The 26,361-nt window shown below is 39.4% G+C and overlaps 1 protein-coding gene across 1 annotated transcript in view; it reads right to left on the bottom strand.

The window, feature by feature from the left end:
- Window positions 1-26,361, bottom strand: part of KLHL14 (kelch like family member 14) — a 111,379-nt gene that overhangs the window by 8,709 nt on the left and 76,309 nt on the right. The window contains exons 4-5 of the mRNA XM_049901257.1: window positions 11,805-11,894; window positions 3,618-3,696 (exon numbers count right to left, since the gene is read on the bottom strand). Of these exons, the coding sequence (XP_049757214.1) occupies window positions 3,618-3,696; window positions 11,805-11,894 (169 nt within the window). The remainder of the gene's footprint in view (window positions 1-3,617; window positions 3,697-11,804; window positions 11,895-26,361) is intronic.

The raw sequence follows: 26,361 nt of genomic DNA on the forward strand, positions 1-26,361 counted from the left end.
AAAAAAAAAAAAATCAGTAGGTTTCCCTTTCTGACTAAAAGTGCTTTTTATGTGGAAATTCCAGTAGCGAAGATTTCAAGGCTCTGACTTACTCCCTTGTGTTCCCAAAGTGAGAATTCATGAAATGCATTATGGAAACACTGGATAGTTAATGGTTTGTCAGCAGCTGTGACCACTTGCCTGAGGCTACAGTTTTACTAGACAGTGGTCCCTGGCCCTCCCCACCCCCACCTCATAAAGAGCTCACCTCATTTAGGCTATTTTAAGTTTGGAAAAGTTCAAGATTATTAAAGATACTAATGGCATTATGCTATTTATATTTGAAATTGTTCATCTTCCCTTGCTCCACCCCCAGCCAGGGGCAATATTCAACGCTTCTGAGGTAAATTTAAAAACCACTAACAATTATTCCTACAAACGTACTTTGAACCCTGCCTAGCGTACAAATCTTCCTGACCTTTAGGGTGGTAGGTTTATGCCCTGAAGCATGAGACTGAGTTACTATCACTTTATCTCAGCTTGCATTTTTAACTTTCATCATTTAATTAACAACAATACCACCACCAGCACTAACCACAGCAACTGATTTTTCAGACAGAATATTGTCTTCCATTGTTTCTCATAAGATTGCTAGAGACAAAAAATATTTAAATTTGGAAACATTTGAAAATGTATTTTCTTCTAGTCTTCCACTTTGTGAAGAGGAAAGAGGCTTTCTTGTTCTTACTGTCCAAAACTGCTTCCCCTCACCTTTTTTTTTTTTTTTTTTTAATTAGCTACGGTAAGATCTACATAGGAATAAAGCCTAAGATGCCTTTAAAAAAAAATTTATTGTGCTTTAAGTGAAAGTTTACAAATCAAGTCAGTCTCTCATACAAAAACTTATATACACCTTGCTTGTTTTATATACTCCTAGTTGCTCTCCCTCTAATGAGACAGCACACTCCTTCCTTCTACTCTCTATTTTCGTGTCCGTTTGGCCAGCTTCTGACCCCCTCTGCCCTCTCATCTCCCCTCCAGACAGGAGCTGCCCACATAGTCTCATGTGTCTACTTGATTCAAGAAGCTCACTCTTCACCAGTATCATAAAATGCCTGTTTTTATTGAGGAAAAATTTAAAGTCACCAAAACATTTCTATTGATCCGAGTTTTCATTTTTATCCTCTCCCTTGTAATGAAAAATCAAATCCTAAACCTGGGACCAAAACAATTCACTACCATTACATTTAAATTTGTTTAATCACTTGTTAGTAAAATTCATAGTAAGCAAGCATGCCATTCATGAACTGACTCCATGGTTTGGTAACTGTAGAGGCCATTTGCACATTCCCTGCTGAAATGGGCGGTGGTGGGGGGGGTGTCTTTTATTATGTACTTTTATTATGTCCCCTTGGAAACTTAAACTTGTTTGTTATTTTAAATCGATTTGGTGACTTCTCAGCATAATTGTAACTTAGCATTTTGGTGTCTGCAAAATGGAAGGGGGTTGGTGGGGAGTTTGTAGTGAGTTTGATTAGTGAATTACACAATGCAAAATTAGCTCAAATAAATGTTTCGAGAAACTTTTCAGATCTAAAGAATGTCTCCTATATTTTAGGGCTTTTTTTTTTAACCACCAATTAGTCCACACTCATAACCGATGTAACTTGCTGTTTTGAATGGAAGCATTGCAATGACAGAAAAATTTCATTTCATGTTATGGATTGCTGCCTGGGTCAACCAACCCATAGGAGATCCGAGCTAGAAGATTGACTGGGCATTTGTGAGATCTGCTTTTTCCCACTCAGCTCTGTAAGGAGCTCTTTATTTGGTCTATCGAGTTGATTGTTCTAAATCTAAAAAAAACCTTCTTTTACTAGGGACCTGACATGATATACCATAATGACTTAGAAAGAAACGTTAAACAGTCCATCCTGTCAACGGTGGCTGCCGGGCGCCGACAGACCATGGCAGGTCTTTTTATCAGGTCAATGAGCTGCTAAAAATTGTCTAAGTAGGACCCTGCCATGATAGGCCATAGTGCCTCAGAGGAAGTCATTACAGACTATCAAGTAAACAATACACATTTAAAAAAAAATTACTAATTAGGTTTTGCAGCAATACTTCCCATCCTTAGGGGCTCTACAGTGAGATAATTGACCGCGACGTGAGTTATGCCTCCCAAGCTGAAGGCGTGAAGGTTAATTATCATGGTGTACAGCCCCCAGCAAAGGGGACCATTGTGATGAGATGCTGACATTTCAAACATATTATTGATACTTATTTTCTTTAAAAATTTTTTTAAATAAAACTTTCTTTGAGTGGTTTTAATTAAAGGGCAAAGTGATGCAGCTGCAAAAACAGCAACCAGGAAATAACCCCAAAAAGACAGACAGAGGGTACAATGGAAGAAGACATCAGGAGGCTTCTGGTTCACTGAAGCTGGTCAGAATATTAATTGATTTAGAATTATTTTGGGGGGTATGTTTGCACTACCCAGATATTCCTAAAAGTGTCTGTGGTCTTTACATCTCATATTGCACCTTCCTCATTTTCAGGGTATAGCTTTTAGTCTCCTAAAAGGAAATTTATATATATATGGAGTAAAAAGTTAAGCATTGAGTTTCTTTATGGCATAAATTCACACTGTCATGCTGTAGTATATTTTGTACAAAAACGTACATTTTTGAATGAATAGTATCATCTGAAAATTTTCTTTTAACTTGCAATTATGATTAAGGATCTAATTTGATCTTCATGTAATCTACTTGAAGTTAAAATGGATATGTTAAGGTGGGGAGTCGTAAAGGAGCTAGGAAAGAAGATGAATGCTGTGGATTCTTTACATGACTCAGTTGGGGAGAGGAAGTAGGTTGTAGCTTATTGTCACTATCATATTGGAGAATTTGTTCAAGAGGATATTCATATCCCGACATTATTTGAAAAGGACCAAGGGTTCAAATTTTGGCATGTGAATTTGCACGTGCATATTAAGACATTGGCTGATACCTAGGTTAACAGCCAGGAAAGACAAAATGTGTATAATACACAGAGTAGCCATCTTGTCCTTTTGTAGCTAGGAAACTTAGGTGACATTAACACTGTGCGTAAAAGAGATGACATGTTCAAAAGTATTGAAAACAAAGCAAAACCAAACCAAAAACAAATGACCAGTTGTTAAATATCTGCTGGAAAGACATTTGGGGAGGCAAATGTAAACAATTTGAGTCAGTGAGACTTGAAATATTTGATATTGAAATTTCTGCATTTAAATGCATATCCTTGTGAGACTGTGTCCTATATTTCAACTCTAGGATTTAAATATATCATCACCGAGAATAGTAGGGTAGCCAGTGATATTTTCGTTCTGCTTACAAAATACCGATGCAATGTAGTAAAAGAAGACAAGCCATCCCTTCTTCCAATATGAGGACAAAAAATGGAGTTATTTGACTAGTTTTCGCCATTGAGTTAACAAGGCAGTTAATCTAAATTGGCTAGGCCAAGCTTCCTGTTCTGCCTCATATGTCTTTCGTTGACTCTGTCTAGCATCCCTTATCATGGAAAACCACTCAGCCTCGTGCTTCCTGTATGTAAAGCAGCCACAAACGTTTCAAGCACAAAAATCAAACACTTACCTTTCTTGCATGGGCGGAAGTTGAATCCAGCTATTAAATCGGGGATCATATCGACTGACAAAATTTGTACTGTGTTTTCCTGGAAAAATACATTTGACACACTTAAAACTTGGCTATCTTTATTGTTTTGCACATTTAATAGCATTTTATAAGACATCTCTGTTCTTGGGGTTAACAGACAAATTAAACAGAGGGAATACCTCCATAAATCAAAAGAAGAATAAATGTGTTAACTCAAATGTTTATCCTTTTCTTCCCTCCCCCACCTTGTTTGCTTTTAAATAAGTTGAGATAAAAAGAAATCAACCATAGTAATACAAGCAAGTATATTTACCAAACTGGTTTTTATCACAGTGGTAGGGTAAAAATTTCTGGGTTTTGAGGTTTTTATGTTTTAAAAACATGAAGTTATCGTCTATAAATTATCAGTTCCAGGGACAGTCTTGTGTCGTTTTTCTGGATAGAGCCTCTTATTAATGATCCGGGAACTCTAGCAGCAGTAAAGTCTGTTCTCTCCCCATGGAAATGACAGCAGTCACTACAATAAGACTCTGAGGTAGGAAATGAGTTTTGTTTTATGCATGTCACTTAAGCACTGGGCGTGTATTTGGGGAAGCACAGTTGCTGTGACGTATCGCAAGCTCATTTGCTGAAATGGGAAACATGAGTCCTTGGAGCTGGGTAACCACCTTATCCTCTCTGAGCCTAAGAAGCACAATAATGCCTCCAAGGTATTAGAAAGAATCTTATTTTACATACAGATTGACATCAAAGCGAGAAATGGAAGCAAAAGAGTGTATTACATTTTTGCTTGTAGCACCTGAGATGACAATCATCCAAAGCACCTGAGGCCTCAGCTCTAAAAATCTGCTTTTGTTCATATACATGTAATTAAACATTGAAATACAGGCACCAAACTTTACCACAGGGGTAAACCCATATGGTTGTGTCTATGCATGCTCACACAGGCATGTATACATAAGTATATATTGAGCACCAACTATATGTTTGATGTCTTCTAGGCTCTGGGAATGTATTGGTAAACAAGAAAGACAAAGCCCCTGTCTCTGTAAATGCATAAACAAACATGTAATATTAGGTAGAGATAAATGTTTAAAGAAAAATAAAGTAGGGATGGACAGAGGGACAGAGGGTAGGCCAGTTTAAATAGGATGGTCACCTTCTCAATGATGTCGACTGCAAGTCATGCAAATACCTGAGAATGAACCTCTCAGGCAGTAGAACAGGCACGTATAAAGTCCCTGGGTTGGTGATGAATTTGGCATATTCAAGAATTGCAAGAGTGCTGGGGTGACCAGGACAGAGGTGAGAGAGGTTTCAAAGTCAGAATACAGGGTGCCTTGTAGGCCGATGTAGAGTTTTGCATTTGTTATAAAAGCAACAGGAAGCCATTGGAGGGTTTTGAGCGAGTGAGGGAAAAGGTCTAATTTATCTCTTAAAATGATCACTCTGGCTGGTGTGTGAAAAATAGACTATAGAGGGGCCACTGTGGAAGCAGGAGAACTGTCAGGAAGCTACTGCAACTGTTAAGGCAAGAGATGACGGTGGCTTGAACGAAGAAGGTAAAGATGGTGAGATACAGTCAGGTTTGGGATCTAGTGTACAGGCACAGACAATAAAATTTTCTGATGGATTGAGTATTGGTATGAGAAAAAGAGAGTAATTAAGGATGGCTGCCAGTATTTTAGACTAAGTAACTGAATTGAAGGTCATGCAGTCTTCTGAGGTGGGGAAGACCAGGGAGGCGTATGTTGGAGGTTGGAAGAGAAATCATGAGCTCTGTTTTGGACTTCACCTTGAGAGGCCTGTAGGATCTCAAAGTGGAAGTGTCTGGTAGGCAGTAGGCTAAATGAGCCTGAAGCTGGAAATTCGGGAGTCATTATCTCAGAGATATTGTTTAAAACCATAGGACTGATGAAACAATCTGGGAAGAGGGTATGGAAATGGAATATCATGGATCCTGGGAACGAGCCCTGGGGAAGAAGAGGAAAAAACATTAATGAAAAGGAACAGTTAAAGAGGAAAACTAGAAAAGTGTGGTATCCTAAAAGCCAAGTCAGAAAGTGTTTCAAAAAGTAGGGAGTGAGCAACTGAGATTTGATCGTAGAATTTAGCAACATCAATGTTGTTTGTGGCCTGCACAAGTGTTTCTTCAGTTGACTGGTAGGGATGAAAGCCTGAGAGGAGACTGACTATTCAGGAGAGACTAAGATGTAAGAGCGGAGGTGAGAGGATAGGCAATGCTATGTGGGAATTTTGCTATAAAAAGAAGCAGATTATAGTTGGAAGATGCAGCATCAAGGGAAGATTTTGTTTGCTTGTTTGTTTTTTTAAGTTGGGAAATACTGCAAAGTCCTTAAATAGGCAAGAGGGAAATGAGGAATAGGCCTTATGTTAGAGTAGAAACAGCAATAAGAGGGAAGATAGAATATACAGGTAGTGACGGAGCTAAGTGAATAGATTTGGTAGTAACCAGATGAAGACTTTACCTTCTGGTTACTTCTGTTCTTATTGGACTGAGAGAAGCAAGGCCATCAGTTGAAATTAAGGATGGTAGTTTTGGAGAAGGAAGCACTTGAGGAGACGGAGAGTGTGAAATAGGAGAGTGTGAAATAGGAAAGTGTGAAATAGCTATCCCCAAGGTGGGAGAGGGCATTGACTAGGGGAATTTAACAGGGTTGATGTGTGGTCTTACACATCTACATTTAGTTGCTCAAGGGCAAGGAAGAGGTGAAAGAGAGTTGGATCTATCTAGGACAGGGCTTTGCTAAGCAAGTACAGTGTGAGGAGGGGCAGGCTCGGCAGGTGTGTGCACTAGAGTGACTGTTGGCATGGGCCATAGAATCTAAACACAGTAAGGAGATGCAAGGATACAGGGAGAGATGGAAGTGAAAATATGCTAGGGTCCATGAACTGGGGATTCAGGTAAGGTAGAAAATTTGTTGGAGAGGGACTACAGGAAAAGGGTTAGAAATATTGGAGGTGTTGGTCAGTACAAATGATCAAATTTGAGATTTGGCAGGTGGTTCAATAATTGGGAATGACAACACTTCAGGTATGACTGGGAATGGGGGCTGAAGTGAAGTGGAAGAATGGAGAGTTTAGTGTGTTGGATGACTTGTGTGATCAGCAAGACGACAGGTATTATAGTAGAGAGAACGGCCATGATCAGGTGCTCAAACCTCAGTGAAGGAGGTGGTATTATCAGGAAAACAGTGGACACCTCCATATAAAGGGGCAGCTGGTGGTGGAATCCGAAGATGTCCTTTAAAGTGACTTGGGATTTAAGTGTTTGGAAGCAGCAATGAAGAAGAAGGAGAAAGGCCACCTGCTTCCGATGCTGTGGTATGTAAAGTGTGGGAAGGGAAAAAATAGCTCCCCCTAGGAAGGGTGCTGGGGAAGCAGTCCTCTCAGAGGATAACCAGGTTCCAATTAGAAAAGAAGCTGAAGGGACAACTCAGAGGAGAATTTAAAGATTTTAGGGATTTTGTTGATGTGAGATCATGAGTTCCAGGGATCATATTGGAGGGCTAGAGTTGGATGATAAATTAAGTCTTATTTGGGGATGTACAGAAAGGATAATAGTGCCAGTGATGGGGATGACCCAGTGAGCAGGATCCAACTAAAGGAAGGATTTATGTCTGGTATGGGTTTATAAGTGAGTTTTTGTAAAATCTGTAATCATTTACCCATAGAAACAATATTATTCTTGATAGTCAGGCTCCAAGGTTAATTCTCAAATACATCTGAAGATCAGTGTTCTTAATAGGAGAATATAACCTACCCACCATGTTTAAGAATATTTCTCTATGAAATTTGATTTAGAATTTCCATTTGGAAGAAGACGTCTGTCTCTTCTTGGCAGTCGGGCAGTAAGTGCCTTCACATGCTGAGCAGTGGTGGCAGAAGCTAGCAATGTTAATTTCTGGTCATAATGCGAATGGACTTGGCTCAGAGAAAAGGCTAAGCAGGGACTGCGGCGAGATGGGTATGAGGAAAAGGTTTGGAGAAACAGGGTCAATGGTGTGAAATAGGGGTAATGACTAAGAACTGGGGGGATAAAAAGAAGGAAGGAGTTCTGGAGGTGGTGAAGGAAGTGCAGAAGGGATAATGAACCTCAGAAGGAGTGAGTATGGTGAAGTCAGGAAGGTGAGATAAAATGAGAGTTATTCTTTCCTTCCTTGTAGCTTCTATTGAGACTGTTCCAGGAGCTTGAGCACGAAGGTCATTGGCAATGGAGTTTTATATTACTCTCCACTCCAGTTTCTTCTTGCCCTTTTCATTTTCTTTCAGACTCTCCCCCCACTTCTTCGCTTTTCTTGTGATGCTGTGACAGCAGACACCTTTGTTGACTAGCACTTGGGTGATGTGAGAAATGGGGCTAGGGGTGGCAATTTCCAGCCATTAGTAGAGGGGAAGAAAGTGAGAAGGAAAGGAAATCCCTCATGGGCAGTTGTTTTGAGTTCAGTTGTCAATAAGTGACAAATGTTAATTGGGTCTCTTAAGTAGGAGCACTAACAGAGCATATATGCATATACCTTAAAATACTATAATGCATTCCTATTATGAATGACATGAAGGGAGTTTATAGCTGAGAAGAAAAACTGATATAGGGATTCTGCTTATATTCCCAGTAACTAATGTGTTTTCTGATTTCAACTTTTAGTCTTGTAAATAAGATCATTAATAAATAAGATTGTGTTTTAAAAATATGTATATTAATATGTATTGAAATTTACAACTTTGTATTTCATTTAAGGAAGTTCATCTCAGACACCATTTTCATAAGAACTACAGTTTAACTTAAGATTTCATATTTGGAAAGGATACATAACAGTAGAACCCTTAGATTTTTAATTTTTCTCCTTGCCAGCAATGAAGTTAAAGCAAGTTATATACTATTATAGGATTGTTATTCTTTATAAATTTTGGTACTGAGATGAGTGAGTACCTTCACTGTTTTCTAAATGGGAAATGAAGAGTTCTTTGTGAGTGGGAGCCACTTTCCCTTGTGATGCAATACTGATTTAATTTCACAAGCTAAAGGGCAAAATGTGATTTTTGATACATAACTATCCAAATACATACATTTATGTGAATTGTGCTATAGTTTAGAGTGGTTAAAGACTAAGGCTCTGGAATTGGACAGACCTGCAATGGAAGCAGCTCAGCTTCTTGCAATCTGTGTGTCCTGGCAGATAATTTAACCTCTATAGGCTCAGTCTCCTTATAGTAAAACCAAAGCCGTGACAGAACATGCCTCACAGGGTGGTTGTGAGGATGAAGTGAAATGGTGCAGGTCAGTGCTTAGCAAAGTTCCTGGAAAATAGTGATTATGCAATAAATATTATTACTAATACTAAGAAAAAGCCAATTATGGTTACTTAGATGGATGGAAATATGAAGCCGCAAGGAAAACGTTTAAGGAATTATGGTGGATGCTCTTGGTATCCGGCTCAGGTTCCATTTGCCAGACTGGTGGCCATCGCCTCTCCCCAGTGTTGCTTGCTCATGGTCATAGCTGCCCTGTCTCTGGAGAATCTCCCTCAGCTGAACAGGCTGCCTTGCTGCCCACTCACCCCACTCCTACCTGGCGAAAGACCTCAGCCAAGGACTGGCTGATTGACATGGGGTCAAAAGGCTGGCCTGCTTGCCTCAAAATGTAACCAGTTCTCCTTCGTTTTGGAGAGCCATGCCAATCATTCACCAGTAATTACCTAGATCTATTCTAAATGACTTCACAGGGGCAGAATGATTCAGCCTTCCACATGGCAGGAATCTACAGGGCACCATTAGCTGCCAGGCCTATATGGACACTAAAAGGAACGTTAAAATACAGTAAAGTTTCAGTGAAATTCAATTCTGAGCTTCCTGGTGGCCAAAGCAAAGAGAAGAGACATAGCAGGTCACATGGTTAGTGTTGGTAATAATTTTAGAAAGCACACAATGCTTTATGACTTTGGTCTGACAAGAATCTGTCATGTGGGTCTTCATACGAAGTATATTGAGTGGTAATAGTGAGATAATGAGAGGTGTCCTCAGTGACATCTGACAGGAAGTGCAATACTGTGTTTTATACAGTCTTCTCAGAGCATATTTGCTGAGGGCTTTATATTAAATTGCTGCTCCTCCCAGGGAAGGGGGAAGGCAAATCAGTATGGTTCAAATGCACAGCTTTATGGGGGTCTGAATTAATTCAAAGCTAAAATCTAGACTAAAGAAATGAAAACACAGACAATTTTATTTATTGATAATCTTGATCACAAGACCAAAAGTTGACATTAGAAATTTCCTTTACATTCTCCTCTACCCTCCTCCCCACACAATTCTCTCACTGTATTTTTTGATATATAACAACAACAACAACATACAGGCAGTCCCTAGCTTATGAAGAGATCTGTCCCTGGGTTATGAAGAGATCTGTCCCTGAGTCTGCTTTTAGGTTAAATTTGTAGGTAAGTCGGAACAGGCGCACGTGGCTCTCATTTAGCCTTAACTTTGGTGCAAGAAAAAGCTCTAAGCCTTTTCCATTATTCAGAAGCTGCAGGGGCAGCAAGTAAAGGTGATTGTGATGAAGAATTTGTTGTGAGAAGGGATTGGTTCAATCGTTCCAAAGTGAGGGCAGGTTTACATAACATTAAAGGGCAAGGTGAAGTTGTCCTAAGTCTGACATTCTTTTTTCATAACCCAGGGATTTACTGTATGGGCACAAGCCTAGCGGGCAGGTTTTCTGGGCTGCTGATGACAATCTAACTCACAGGAATGGGAGGTTCATAGTGTTTTGTGAACATTGAGTTATCAACCAAGACAGGTAGTCCAACAGAGACCTACTCCACACTGCACCAGAGGTGGGCTGAGGGAGCACTGTCATCAGAGCCAGGACTTTCTAATTTATTTTGGTCATGCTGTATTTGTAATCTGGCCTTCAAAAAGAATGTTCTGCAGATTTTTTGTTTAGATTTACACGATAGCTTCCCGTCGTGTCTTTACTTACATGTGCTCTATTCAGTTCAAATCACTTCTGAGGAAGGATAAGTTAAACAGTAAATGGAGAGTTTACAGTGGATTGTACATATGTCAGGGTTTTCCGGCAACACATCACACCCATCGTTGCAAAGATAAGTTCAAGGAGCGATATTAAATATCACTCTTGGCCTGTTCCAAATCTGTTTCTCAGGAAGCGCAAGAACCATCTCCTTGCCTACACCGAAAGATAGGGAACAACAAAGCTGCAGGTCCCCCTCTCTTAAAAGAAATGTTCTTAGAGGGTGGCCTGGGTTGTTTTCCTTTAAGATTTTCCAGAATGAACAGATGTAACAATTTTCTATAATTTGCCTTGGTGCAGATGCTGAAAGAGAACATTGACCATAAAATATATGCAGTATATGTAATTTCAGCTGGATGTTCTGGGGTTTTAAAGTAAAAATGTGTACCTGCAAGCTGTTTTATGGTTTCTCAATCATAATTATCTCTGTTACACAGAAGGCTACAACCGCAACTCCTCCTTCCTGTGCAAGCTTTCCAAAAATATCTTGATAATTTTACGTATTTTGCAAGGCCCAGTTTTCTCCTTGTGTTTGGCTTGGGAAGTGTGTTAAAATTTCTCTTTGTGAGAAATTTATGGAAGTGATCCCATCAATGGGGCCAGTAATGGATAATCTGCAGAAGAAGCGTTTGCAAAGGATACAGCAAATAGAATGGGTCTCAAGTAATAAATGCTGCAAAATAGCTTCAGCTAAAACCATGTACAGCCCGACTGGAGACAATGCTTATTTATTGCAATCACATTATTATATTGATAAAATGGGAGAAAAGTGGAGAGAGTGGTTAGAATTCTTAATGGCAGCAGCTTGATACCTTCCTCTAGGGAGCTCGTGCTTATGTGTGTGGCATTTCTCAGGGGATGGATAAGGAGAGGGGCTGGGGCGTCATTGCCAAGCCAAATCCCCAGACAGTCAATAAGCGAATGCTCTGCTGCATATGTCCTCTGCTAGCTCAATGATTGACCCTCCCTCCAATTGTCAGCCCAATTCACTGTCATTGTATCATGTGTCCCAGCTTCACAGGCATGTATTTTCCAGAGTAACTACAAAATGGCCTGCTACTAGGGACTTCTGTTACAGACTTACTGGTTGAGCACCTAGAATGCAGTCATTCAATAGTTACCATTGGGGTTCCACTGGTCCTCTCCACCCAACACGAACAAGAAGTTTTCTACCTCCACAACACAGTGGTGGGCACTGTTGTATGGCATAACTGGAAAAAGAAGAAGAAAAAAAGAAGATACATGAAATTTTCTACCTTAGAGCATGATATGTTGGCTTGCTAGTTAACTGCTTTCAGCGAAGTGTCTAAAACGTGATACAAAGTCAGGAGGAAGAAGGGAGCCTAGGCAGTCGAGCAGGGCGCCCACCAATCCAGAAAGCCCTACACCGTGGCTCAGTGGTGTCTTCACAGCAGCTTCAAACCCAACCCCTTTTGATTAATTTTACATAATGTTATTCCACAAACTAGTCAAGAACAACCTGTCATGCTGCTTTCGGTTCTTCTGTTCTCCTCACCTGCCTGATGATATAGACGGCATTCTGAAACAATGACTGACACTCCCATATGGTCAGGGCTGGGGTTACTTCTTGGAAGAAGTTACCTTGAATACACTCTGAGCCATTAAGATGCTCTGCCCCAACTTGTTTGGCTGGCAACCTTTCCAGAAACGGAGAGCTTGAGCGCTTTCTATTCCACAGCCATGAGCAAGCTGAATTTCCATACAGTTTTAAGTTTTTAAATTAAGGTCCTGCTGATTTAATGCCTTCTCCAAATGTATACGCTTAATTTCCTGTACAATGTCATTAGCAGCACAATCGCACATTTTCTATCTATCCGCTTAGGAGCTCTTCTGTAGCAAAGATAAAAACTGCCAGGCACATCACAAATTTCCATTCTCCTGGCCTTTCCCTTCTCCCTGCCCAAGTGTGGTGGCTGTGAGGTGGGGGCTTTATTCAGAAAACCACTAAAGCCAGAGTTCTTCATATTTCTTCCCATTGCTGTTTCCTTTTGGGAGACACACAGCCCCAGAGTAGGCTTCCCCTGTCACCCTGTGTGCTGTGCTGTGTTAGCCTCTGCTATTACAATGTCATATGGTAAATGTAAACTTACACAGCATTAGTTATCATATCACATGCAGTGGTTTGAGCCCAGTGACACCAGTAGGAAAAATGATGTCCTTGTTCAGCTCATCATATGGGCACCTTAAATCTAGGTGAGGACAAATGGGGAGGTGATGTGCATGTTCAGGCAGGGAACTTATTGCTTGACACGGATCAACAGAGCACTTAAGAAACCAGTGCAGTGGGAAATCAATATGAGTCAGGGCCAGCTCTTACTTTGTGCTCTTTTGCCAGTGCCGAGAGAGAAAGAAGAGGGTGGAGAGAGAGAGCCTATCTCCATAATTCTGGGTGATATATATTTCTTTTAATTTTGTTTTTATTCTCTTTTATTTTTTTCAGAATGCACTTAGGCAGGCTATGATATGTAAATAAAAATATTAAGAAACACGCATAGTGTTGAAACCTAGGCCTGCTTCTGACAGAGCAAATCAGATCACTTAAGCTTCTTACTAAAGGGTTTTAGGAGTTTTATTGTAGTTATTTATTTTGACTGGGAATGCTCCTTGTTTTTGAACTTATAACCGCAAGGGAAAAGGCACTGGTATGCAAACTCTGGATTTTGGGGGATTATGTAGAAATTGGGTGCAGGGTGGATTTGTGCCCTCATCAGTTAGGTCAGCTGACTTAGAAAGTCATTGCTGGACTATCCTTTACATTCCTCAACTCTGAGTTTTTTGCTTTGGAGAATCCTTTTAACCTATCGGTCCTGCAGGCTTGGCTACTCAGAATCCATTGGGGGAGAGTATATGTTAGGTTCATTGAACACCTAAGGTTGAACATGCTTTAAACATCTTTTTTTCCAGTGGAACATTCTGAAGCAACCCCTTTGGTTCTGTCTCCTGCACCTTGGTCTCCCTTGTTGCTGTTAGTTGCCTCCAAGTCGATATCGACTCATGGCGACCCCGTGTGTGTAGAGTAGAACTACTCCATAGTGTTTTCAGGAAACCCTGGTGGTATAGTGGTTAAGTGCTATGGCTGCTAACCAAAAGGTTGGCAGTTCAAATCCTCCAGGTGCTCCTTGGAAACTCTATGTGGCAGTTCTACTCTGTCCTATAGGTTCGCTATGAGTTGAAATTGACTTGATGGCATCAGGTTTCGGGTTATTGGGTTTTCAAGGCTGTGACCTCTTGGAAGCAGATGGTCAGGCCTACCTTCCAAGGTGCCTTTGGGTGGGTTCAAACTGCCAACTTTTGGCTAGTAGTTGAATGCTTAACTGTTTACACCATCAGGGGCTCTGGAGCATATTAAAAAAAAAAATTAGCTCACCATTGTTTAGATTATGATGCTAGTCCCAAAATACCAAAACTCAAATTAGGCTGCCCATGTTATATTGTGAACAGCCTGGTGCTATTCTAGTTCATTGTAATGGCATATGGCCCATGTAAGGTTATTCAGCATCAGTTTTTACCCCAAATCTGTCCATTCACCATGAGACATCATGAGTGTAGGGACAGATACCATCAACTATAACTAACTTACTTTATGACTGCCAGTCTTTGAATATTTATTTTAAACTTTTGGTCAGTTCAAAGCCTAAATCTTACAAATCCGTATTGTATTTCCTACTTTTAACCAGAAGCACAGTCTTCTAAAAATATAACAACACTTGTATTTTGTTCTTAACTATTCATTTGCTCCCGTTCAGGCAAGCAGAAATTAAGTGAAGGAAATAATATGTGATTTTTAAGCCTCTTTCTCATTTGATTACCCCTATTGTTATGCTTAATGCAAATGAAACCATGGCACATAAGCTAACTATTGAACCCTTCCAAATAAGAGAAAAGGAGGTGTTTTAAAGCCCTAAAATAAAGACTACCTGAAAATACTCTCATTTATCTGTACATTTTTTACTTTTGTTTCAAAACCTTGCATGCTATATTTTTTGGCAATTTCAGTATTCTTATTTCTGAATTATTACTGTAATTGAGAGGCTATGAACATACACAAATAACTCAGAAATTATTCTGAATGTAGAATGCTCTCAAATTTATTAGGAAAAAAACTATAGTAAATCAATGTCTGAATTTTACAGAAGACCTCATTTCTTTGACTTCTGATAAAATCTGAAGGGAAGTCAAATAAATAGGGCCGTGAACAGAAGTAACCAACTTGTTTAAAATGGCACTGGGAATTGTGCTTATTGATGGTCTTTTAAATAACAACGAACACATGCCTGGTCCTTTCCAGATTTCTCCAGAGGTGAACAAACAATTGCCTCGCCCTCTCAAGAAGGTATTTGAGGAGAAGTTTGTACTCTATGTTCATATACAGCCCAGTGTGAGTTTTTAGCGTGTCAGTCAGTGAGTTAGAGGGAAAGGGTAAAGAGAAGCTAATCAGGATGAAATGAGATTAAAGGCTGTCTAATTTTACAGCAACTGTGATCCATCAGCCACTGTGAAAGTGACAGTGGAAATGAATGATGGAGACAGACAGGTGGGGCTGTACATTTCACTGATTTATCCTCAAATGCACTGGGCCTTATTTTATTGAGTGAACATGACCGCATTTATCATGACTGTCATCTAAACCCACTTCCCTCCATTTAAAAAGGTCACTTTACTCAGAGGAAGTAGGAGAGAGGCACTTTCAAATCAGATTTAAAACCCAATAACACGTGTTTTTTATAAGGCCCTTTGCAAGAATTCTCAACTTTATTAAACAAACTGACAGTGCTAGAAAATGGAAAAAAAAAGAAAAAAGCCAGAAAAGTAGAAAAAGAAGAAACCTTTGGTCATCCAAGTAAACACATTTCATTCAGTCTCTAAATTTGAAGCAATTTGTGCTGATTTGGGCCTTTCCCACTCTCATTGCCCCCAAAATTCTATTCTAGTCAGGGAAATCAGATGAACATTTACACTTAATATTTTTAATTAAGAAAGTAGGCAGTGGGCAATACTGTAAAACAAACTGGGAGAGGATATTAAGTCACAGTATTTCCTCTGCAGAACGGAATTCATCATCACACACTAAAGAGCCATCAGTATTGTAAGCTGAGTCACTGCCACAGTGAACTTCAAAAAACATGCCTGTTAATTGTTTCCCCATAATTTGAAGACCATCAAAATCTCAGTTACACAAAATCTTATACCCTTCCCTGTAGCAGTGCAATAAATGCCATGGAATGTTATGCACAAAATTTGTCTTTGTGGATAGGAAAACGGAGAGTCACACCCTCAGAGTATTTCGAGTTACTTTTCACAATAATAACCGCCATTTACCAAACACTGAGTGTGTTACAGATACTTTGTAAGGGCTCTACCTCTATATTTCATTAATATCATAACTAACTACAAGTGAGGCGTTTACTCATCCATTTTATTTCTATAACAAACACTGAGGCCTGGAGAGGCTAACGAACTTGTTGAAGGTCATATTCAGCTGGTAAATGGCAGAGATAGACTCCAAACACGGGGATATCTGGATCCCAAACCACGCTCTTATCCATTTCACTCTACTGATTTTCAATAGGTATGTTCATCCAACCAGCAAGTAATTACTGAGTACCTGTGTGTTCAATGATGGTGTTCTTGAAAATTGTGTATAATTTTTATATTGAATCATATTTTAAAGGTGTTTATTAGTTTGATATTTAAAGGAATTCTTAAATAAAGCAAGTAGACCCTCCTTTAAATATTTTTTCTATAAACCTGGAAATTCAGATGTTTTCTTAAAGCAAAGTACATTTGCTTGTTGAAGCCATACAAACACTGAGAAAATCAGCCAGTTAAGGATGGGTAGTCTATTAATATACATATATATATATGTAGTTTTTAAGGACTTATTTCAACCTTTCAGGCAAGTTCAAAATATCTTGGGCACAGAGGCCCTTTTCTTGGCATATAAAAACTTCCAGTGAGAATGTATTTATGAAGGCTTTATTCTGCTACAGATTCATGTTACTCTTATTCTCCCCCATATTTTATATCTAAGGAATGTATACCTCTTCCCCACCACCCATCTTTTGATTTGTTGTACTGTGGTGGTTTGCGTGTTGCTGGAAGCTATGCCACTGGTATTTCAAATACCAGCAGGATCACCCATAAGGGAAGGTATCAGTGGTGCTTCCAGACTAAGACAGACTAGGAAGAAACGCCTGGTGATCTACTTCTAAAAAGTAGCCAACGAAAATCTTATGGATCTCAGCAAAACACTGTCCAACTTGCTTGTTTGGGACCTGTCATCAGGAGGGATCAATCACTGTGCAGTAGAGGGCCAGCGAGGGTATGGGAGATCCTCAGTTGAGATGGACTGGCACAACAGCTGCAATGATGGACTTGAACATGCTGGCGATTGTGAGGATGTTGTGGGACTGGGCAGCATTTTTTTCTACTGTATAAAAGTTCCATGAGTTGGAGTGGATTCGATGGCAGCTAACAACGCTACCTCTTCCAGCAGAAAAATGTAGGCATTCTTTGCAACCCACAAATTTTCATGAACATCTAGGAAGAGATTGCATGGGGCTGTGCCAAGAATACAGGATTGCTAAATAAATGGCTATTTATCATTTAATTAGCACATTTATGAGGGCCCTGATTTCCTTTCAGCCTCAAATACATAAATTCGGAAAACTCTCAAATATGACATACCCCTTATTCTTTTGAAAAGGTAATTGACGCCTACAGTAAAAGTATAACTTAAAAAAAAGAAAAGATAAACAGAACCAGTAAGTTTCTCTTCCATCCCTGACCCCTAGCCTTTCCATTCCCTACCATGGAGGCTACCACTGTTACCATGCTCTTGTATTTCCCTTCCAGAGAGACTTTGTGTGTATATGAATTCTTTTCTTTAACGCAAATGGCAGCAGCACACTATAGACACACTGTGCTGTACATTGCTTTTTCCTGCTTAATAATACATTCATTCCTTCATTCCACATTGACCGAATATTTGTTGAGCTGCTACTCTTTGCCAGGCAATGTTCTACTTGTGGGGGAGGTCATGGTGAACAGCATCAAGGAATGTTCTAGTCAGGGGAAGCACACAGTCAACATGTACACAAATAAATACACACTTTTCATTTTGAACGGCAAGTAAAATTAAGAAAAGTGAAGCAGGGTCGGGGAGAGGGAGTGACAAGGATGGGGAGTGCTGGTGGTGGCCAGGGAAGGCTTTTCTGCCTAGATGACTTGGGAGAAGAGAAATGAGTGCAGAGTGTAGGTGCAAAGGCACTGAGGCACAAGCTTGAAATGTGTTAAGAACAGCGAGAAGCCCTGGAATAGAGGGATCTGGGATGAGGCTTAAGATGGAGGCAGAGGGTAGACTGGGTGCAATGTTGCGAGTGTGGTCAGAAGATAGCACTTGGATTGTCTTCCTCTGTGCTCTTTTTAACAACTGTATGGTGTTTCACTTAATGGATGTCCTTTATTTTATTTCATTCCCTTCTGATGGCCATTTATTAATTTATTCAATAAGCATTTATCGAGCCCTCATTATGTGCCAGCTTTCTGGGTGCTGATAATATGGCAGTGAACTCATCAGACAAGGTCTCTGCTCTCAGAGAGCTTACATTATAGGGAGTAAAAAGAACACAAAGAAATAAATAATGAATAGGAATAGTACCATTTGATGATCCCCCCCCCCCCCCCCCAGTGCCGTTGAGTCGATTCGGACTCATAGCGACCCTATAGGTAGATGATATAAAAAGAAATAAAATAGGATCACATACTTTAAGTGCCTGGTTAATATTGTAGATAGGGTAGTCTGGTAAGGCCTCTCTGTAGTGTGACATTTAAGGTAGGATTTGAAGGACCAGAAGGAGCCAGCTGTTAGAAAAGTGCCTGAGAATCAGAGAGATGGCCTCTGGGTCTAGAGCAAGGAGAGTAAGGGCCAAATCGGATGAGGTCAGGAGGCAGGCAGAAGCTGAGTCATACGAGTCTTTCCAAACTAGTATGAGTGGTGTGGATTTTATTCTAAGGATGATGGAAAGGCATTGCAAAGGTTTTAAGCAACAGAATGATATAATCTGATTTATGGTTTAGAAAGGTCACTCTGGCTACTATTGATGTTGTAGGAGTACAGAAGAAAAGCTGGGTGATCAGGTAGGTGGCTCCTTCCTTGGTCTAGATGTGAAGTGATAGAATCCTAACCAAAAGGGTGGCACTAGGGAACTGTTTTTTTTTTTTTTTTTTGTAGGGATGGAGAGAAGGGGATGGGACTCAGATATGTGTTAAAGGTTGCTGCTATTACAAACAGTGCTGTGTTATGCTTTCTTCTGTGCACACAACACTTACACAGGAGCTTATCTGTAGGATTAATTCCTCCAAGTGAAATTTCTGGGCCAAAGAATAGCTTCCCTTTACATTTTGATGGATATTGACAAGTTGTACCCCTTTTTACATTTGTATCTTTGCCAGTGTGTTATATGAAAATTTATCTATTTAAAATTTAAACCTGCATTTATTTAATTCTGATAGAGGTTGGGCGTCTTTTCATATGCTTAAAATCCATTTGTACTTTACACATTTTTTCAGCTGAGTTTTGATTTCTTGATATCATAATTTATGTTACATATATTTTTTTATATATATATATTTTATGTGATTTCTGTTTATATTCTTTGGAGCTTTCTAAACTGGATAAATAAATGCTGCTGTTTTGGAAACATGATATTGCTAGACTATATATTCATGAAATATTTACTCATTGAAGCGAATTTGAATAGTAATTACTGCTGTTGAAAACAAATATAACCTGAAAAAAAAAGGTTTACTTTAATAGTATCGAATGAGTATTCCTTGCTATGGAATCATAGAGGGTTTTTACAATTTCTTGTTTTACAGTAGTGCAATTGAGAAACATAAATGTTTTAAAATGCACTAGTTCGTTTAATCCTATCATCCAGTCTTTCTGCAAAGATGTAGCAACTTGGCCATTGCGTCTTTGGAGATGGAGCAGATATGTAGTAAAATGCCTTACCCACAGTAGGTGCTTAATGGACATTTATTGAATAAATAACCCAAGTGTTACGGATTGAACTGTGTCCTTCAAAAAGATATGTTGAAGTCCTAACCCCTGGTTCCTGTGAACAATGACCTTGTTTTGAAATAGAACCTTTGAAGATGTTATCAGTTAACATGAGGTCATATCAGAGTAGGGTGGGTTCTAGCTCATCTGAGTGATATTTTGTAAAAGAGGACAACAGACACAGAGGCTTATACAGAAGGACAACCATGTGACTATAGTGACAGATGAAAGCCAAGGCATGTCAAGGATTGCTGGTATCCACTAGAAGCTAGGAGAGAGGCGTGGAACAATTTTTCTGTCACAGTTTTCAGAAGCAATCAACATGGCCCATACCTTGATTTGGACTTCTAGCCTTTATAACTGTAAGATAGTAAGTTTCTGTTCTTTAAAGCCACCCACTTTGTGGTATTTTGTTACAGCAGCCCTGGGAACCTAAAAACAGACTAAACCAAACCTGTTGTTGTCAAGTCGACATGAAAAAGACTCTTACTTATTTTCTGTTATATTTGAAATGTATTATACCTGCAAAGGAGCCCTGGTAGCGTAGTGGTTAAGAGCTCAGCTCCTAACCCAAAGGTTGGCAATTCAAATCCACCAGCTGCTCCTTGGGAACATGATGGGGCAGTTCTACTCTGTCCTGTAGGGTTGCTATGAGTTGGAATTAACTCGATGGCAAAGAGTTTTTTTTTTTTTTTTCTTTAAATACGTGCAAATGGAGTGCTGGTAGTGCAGTGGTTAAAAGCTATGGTTGCTAACCAAAAGGTTGGCAGTTCAAATCCACCAGCTGCTCCTTGGAAACCTTATGAGGCAGTTCTACTCTGTCCTATAGGGTTGCTATGTGATGGAATCGACTCGATGGCAATGGGTTTTTTTTTTTTTTTTTTGGTGTACCTGCAAATTGCAAACAAATGCAAACATTTTACAGATTTGGGGATACTTTGATTACTATAGAAACCCTCGTGGCATAGTAGTTAAGTGCTGCAGCTGCTAACCAAAAGGTCAGCACTTCAAATCTACCAGGTGCTCTTTGGAAACTCTATGGGGCAGTTCTACTCTGTCCTATAGGGTCACTATGAGTTGGAATCGATTCAACACCAACAGATTTGGTTTGGTTTTTTGGCTTTGATCACTATAGACAGTCTGGAAAATTAAGCCCCCTAAGAAATATGTATGGCCTGAATCTATCGATGAGTCGGTCGAGGTCCTGAATTAATCCAAAGGTTGTCAAAACTTTCTCACACTTGACTTGTTCTACTCACACTCAGCCAAATTTCCATAGTCATTGGGGAGGAAGTTATTTAAGTGCATTCAAGATGTATGCATCTTAAAAAAATAAAGCACATATGTCAGGTTTTGGAGGCTGTGAAAGACCCAGGAGAGCTTGTTTCTCTTTCATAGTTCAAAACTGTAAGTAATGGAGAGTTTTCCTGACCATGAGGATTGCTTTATCATTCCCTCCTCTGTACAACTATTGCACTAAGTACATGCCTTTACCCTTTTACCACCCTTGCCAAGTGATACCGTGTATTAAAATTGCCTTTTTTGTTTTTTTGTCACCCCCCAAAGGACCTATGAGTTCCTTGAGGGCAGACTATGTCATGTCTATAGCATTATGCCTACCCTGGTGCCCAGCACATAGTTGTGGGTCAGACTGTGTCATTACTATAATTTTATACCTAGCACATTGTGCCCAGTACACAATAGTGAGCTATACTTTGTCATTTCTATAGCTTTATGGCTAGCACAGTGCATAAAACATAGTAATGGGTCTCAGACTGTGCCATCATTATAGCTTTTATGCCTAATATAGTAATTAGCAAAAATTAATGAATCAATAAATGTCAGTAGCAAGACTTAGTGAATACTTGCTAAGAAAGGCTGTGGATTTTACTTCTTCGGAAGGTGTAAAAAATACAATAGGTATAAGAAAATATGAGGAGGAAGGCAGTGAAAGAAGAAGGAGGCAGAAAGAAAGAAAAAATGCATCCTCAATTATGATTCTGTGGTGCCCAGGACAGATGCTGCTCTATGTGCAACACATATAGGAAGGAGGTTTGTAAGCTTTTCAAGAACTGAGACATTTCTTCAGGAACTATCACAACACTTAATGGTTTTCAACATATCCTTGTTGATTTACAGCTTAAGCTCTGAACACTTAACTTTGGGGAAAGTGCTAATAATCAGGAAGACTAAAGTGACCTAAAATAGGGCATCTATTAGTTATTTGGAAACCCTGGTGGCATGGTGGTTAAGAGCTACGGCTGCTAACCAAAAAGGTCGCAAATTCAGATCCACCACATGGTCCTTGGAAACGCTATGCAGCAGTTCGACTCTGTCCTTTAGGGTTGCTGTGTGTCGTAGTCGACTCAGTGGCAATGGGTTTGGTTTTTGGTTTTATTAGTTATTTAAGCAAAACTAATGTTCAAAGTCCTGTTTTAACTTTAATTAGAGTATTTTCACTAAAATGTTACCTTATTATAATTGTGTTATTACAATATCAACTAGTTTGTTATGTTGTTTTCTCCCTAGCTTGTTGGTCAGAATATAAATGTAGTTTTGTTTTCATTTTTGTAAAGTAAAAATCTTTGGGAATGAAAACAGAAATGCCTTTCAAAGACTAATCCTTTCCTGTTTCATAAAATGTTGTGTATTTCTTACAGCTGCTTTCAGAGACAAATTGATGAAACATGTTAGTGCTTTGATGTTTGCCCTTTCACAAGTGAGACACAATGTCTTCTCATCATATTCTTCTGGAGGAGTGAGGCATAGCACTTTTCATTGTTCCACACCTACCATTTGAATGCAAGTTACTAATAATAGGGGAAACTGAGTGTTGGGTACATTGGAATCTCTGTAATATCTTCAGAATTTTTATGTAAATCAAAAATTTCTAAAAAATAAAGTTTAGTAAAATAAATAAATTAATTAAATTAAACACATACTATTTTAAATTTTTGAAAATAAGATCCTTGAAGAAAAGTCAAGCGAACCAGGACTATTTATACTGTGGATGATATGGCAGCTCGATAATAAAATTGATCACTGAAGAGTTTAAATTCTCTTAACCCCCCCCAAAAATTCTCTTAGTGGCCCCATAATTGTCACCCCTTTTTTGGGGGGGAAGAGAAGAAATAAGTGTGATATAAATCTTTATAATGAGGTATAAATATGTAATGTGTATAAATAAGTAATGTGATATAATTCCTTATAATGAGAATTATAAGTTTTTTTTAAATTTTGCTTTAGATGAAGGTTTACAGAGCAAAGCAGTTTCTCATTAAACAATTAATACACATACTGTTTTGTAACATTGTTTGCCAGTCCTACAACATGTCAACACTCTCCCTTTCTCGACCTTGGGTTCCCAGTTATCAGTTTTCCTGTCCCCTCCTGACTTCTTGTCCTTGCCCCTGGGCTGGTGTGCCCGTTTAGTTTCGTTTTGTTTTATGGACCTGTCCAATCTTTGGATGAAGGATGAACCTCAAGGAGTGACTTTTTTAGTGAGCTGAAAGAGTGTTCAGGGGTCATACTCTCGGAGCTTCTCCAGTCTCTGTCAGGCCAGTAAGTCTGGCCTTTTTTTGTGACCTAGAATTTTGTTCTACATTTTTTTCCACCTCTGTCCAGGACCCTCTATTGTGATCCCTATCAGAGCGGTTGGTGGTGGTAGCCGGATACCATCTGGTTGTGTTGGACTCAGTCTGGTGGAGGCTGTGGTAGTCGTGGTCCATAAGTCCTCTGGACTAATTTTTCCCTTGTGTTTTTGATTTTCTTCATTCTCCCTTACTCCAGACAAGGTGGGACCAGTGGAATATCTTAGATGGCCACTCACAAACTTTTAAGAGTAAGAAAGTGCTTTCTAATGAGGATCACATATATAGGCAGTCCCCTGGGTAACAAATGTCCGATTTTCCAATTTACAGACAACTTGTACTTGCCCTTTAACATTATGTAAATTTGCCCCCACTTTGAAACTACTGAACCAACCCCCACTCCCAACAAACTCTTCATCACAACCACCTTCACTTGCTGTACGTACAGCTTTAAAATCACTGAAAAGTTTCCAAGCCTCCTCTTGCACTAAAGAGCCATATGCACCTTTTTGGACTTACCTGAAATCTGTCTTAAAGACACAATTAGGGAGGGATCTTGTTCGTAACCCCTGAGGACTGCCTGTACTAAATATTAGGAAGGGTTATCTCTGGAGGTAATTTAAAATTCTAGTGGTTTACTTTAAAATATATGAGGTATAAAAAAGTCCTGTTAAGAATCATTTTCTTTAACATACTTTTTAAAAAATTGTAGTTTAGATGAAGGTTTACAGAACAAGCTAGATTCTCATTTAACAGTTAGTACACATATTGTGTTATGACATTGGTTAACAACCCCACGACATGTCAACACTCTTCCTTCTTGACCTTGGGTTTCCTATTACGAGCTTTCCTGTCCCCTCCTGCCTTCTAGTACTTGCCTCTTGGCTGGTGTGGCCCTTTAGTCTTGTTTTGTTTTATGGGCCTGTCTAATCTTTGGCTGAAGGGTGACGCTCAGGAGTGACTTCATTACTGGGCTATAAGGGTGTCCGGGGGCCATATTCTCAGGGTCTCTCCAGTCTCTGTCAGGTCAGTAATTCTGGTCTTTTTTTGTGAGTTAGAATTTTGTTTTACATTTTTCTCCAGCTCTGTCCAGGACCCTCTATTGTGATCCCTGTCAGAGCAGTCATTGGTGGTAGCTGGGCACCATCTAGTTGTACTGGACTCAGTCTGGTGGAGGCTATGTTATCTGTGGTCCATAAGTCCTTTGGACTGATGTTTTCTTTGTATCTTTAGTTTTCTTCATTATTCCTTGCTCCCAAAGGGGTGAGACCAGTGGAGTATCCTAGATGGCCGCTCCCAGGCTTTTAAGACCCCAGATACTACTCACCAAAGTAGAATGTAGAACATTTTCTTTATAAACTGTGTTATGCCAATTGAGCTAGATGTTCCCTGAGACATGGTCCTCACAGCCCTCAGCCCAGTAATTTGGTCCCTCAGGGAGTTTGGATTCGTCAATGGAGCTTCCGTGACCTTGTCTTGTACAAGTTGTGCTGGCTTCCCCAGTATTGTGTACTGTCTTACCCTTCACCAAAGTTATCACTTATCTGTTGTCTATTTAATGTTTTTCCATCCCCATCCCTCCCCTCTGTCATAACCATCAAAGATTGTTTCTTTTTCATGTGTAAAGCTTTTCATGGGTTTTCATTGTAGTGCCAGTTAAGAATCATTTTTTTTTTATCAGCTCAATCATTCATTTCACTCAAAAATATGCATTGAATAACTATTAGTTATTGTGCTAAACTCTCAGCATATAAAGATTAACTGGACACCATTCCTGTATTCCAGCATTCACAGGGAGAGAGAGAACATGTAGACAGATAAATAGGATACCGAGAACTCCTAGAGAAGAGCAATAGAAACACCAGGGAGGAAATGACTAAAACTGCAGTGAGAAAGTGAGGCTTAAGCTAAATCATAAGGATGAAAAGGGATTTTCCAGTCAGTCCAGCAGCAAAAATCACTATTGGTAAAAGAAACATTCATTCAGCAAATGTTTACTGAGCCCCTATTATGTGAAATACATGGGCCTTGGACTAAATCCTGGAGATATAATTTTTATTTTAATTACATTATTTTCTAAAAATGTATAAAATTAGTTTCTAAAATGTCCTCATACTATTGATGGTATTATTACAATATCAACTGTTTTATTGAAGCATGGAGGCCATAAAGAATGAGTTTGGTGAATGTGGGTACAAATAAAAGTGATGGACTCTTATCTACACTGTCCTTTTAGGCAACTATCCCAGTCAAATTCCCTCTTGACCATCTTCTCCTTGGACAATACAGCGGTAGTGACCTCTGCTCTAATTAAATCTCTCCTGACATTGGGTACTGGGTTTGGGTAGTCCTGGAGGGAGTTGGTGGCATCATTAGAACTGTGAGCAATACTTGGTCCTTTTCTATCACCCCCTCACTCCATTTGCTCTTGATGCTTCAGTCTGTTAGTGGAACCATTGCTCTTCTTGAACTTAAAGGATATTTCACTGCAAGGATTCAGAAGGATTTGTTCTACATTCCTCCCATGGCCATTTCATGATGTGTGCATGCTCACACAAATGCTTGTGTGTGTGTGTGTGTGTGTGTGTGTGTGTTATATCCAGTAGGAACTAGACAGTTAGGCCAGGCAATCAAGATTATACCGAGTCAGCAGCTTATAGCACACAATGAGAATTCACGTGCGGTCCATGATCATAGGAGATGAGTCCAAGGTAGGTGGTCAGGACCATAAAGGGGTGCTTATCACTGCCTTTCAAGAAAGTTCTGAAATTTATATTGCTGGGAGAAATTGAAGAACTGGAGCTGAGCAGGTCACTAGAGGCAAATATGTAGGGCTATAAGATGAATACTGAAGATCCCTTTTCTCCTTTTTGGTGTAGTTTTTTTTTTTTTAACTGGAAAAACTAGACATTTATTAAATGTTAAAGAATATTTACTTATGAATGTGTTTTTGAATGTGTGTGAATATTTGGCACTTTTCCTGTCTTGAGGTTTAGGCTGAGG

Source organism: Elephas maximus, chromosome 11 (genome assembly GCF_024166365.1).
Source record: "Elephas maximus indicus isolate mEleMax1 chromosome 11, mEleMax1 primary haplotype, whole genome shotgun sequence".
Lineage (NCBI taxonomy): Eukaryota > Metazoa > Chordata > Mammalia > Proboscidea > Elephantidae > Elephas > Elephas maximus.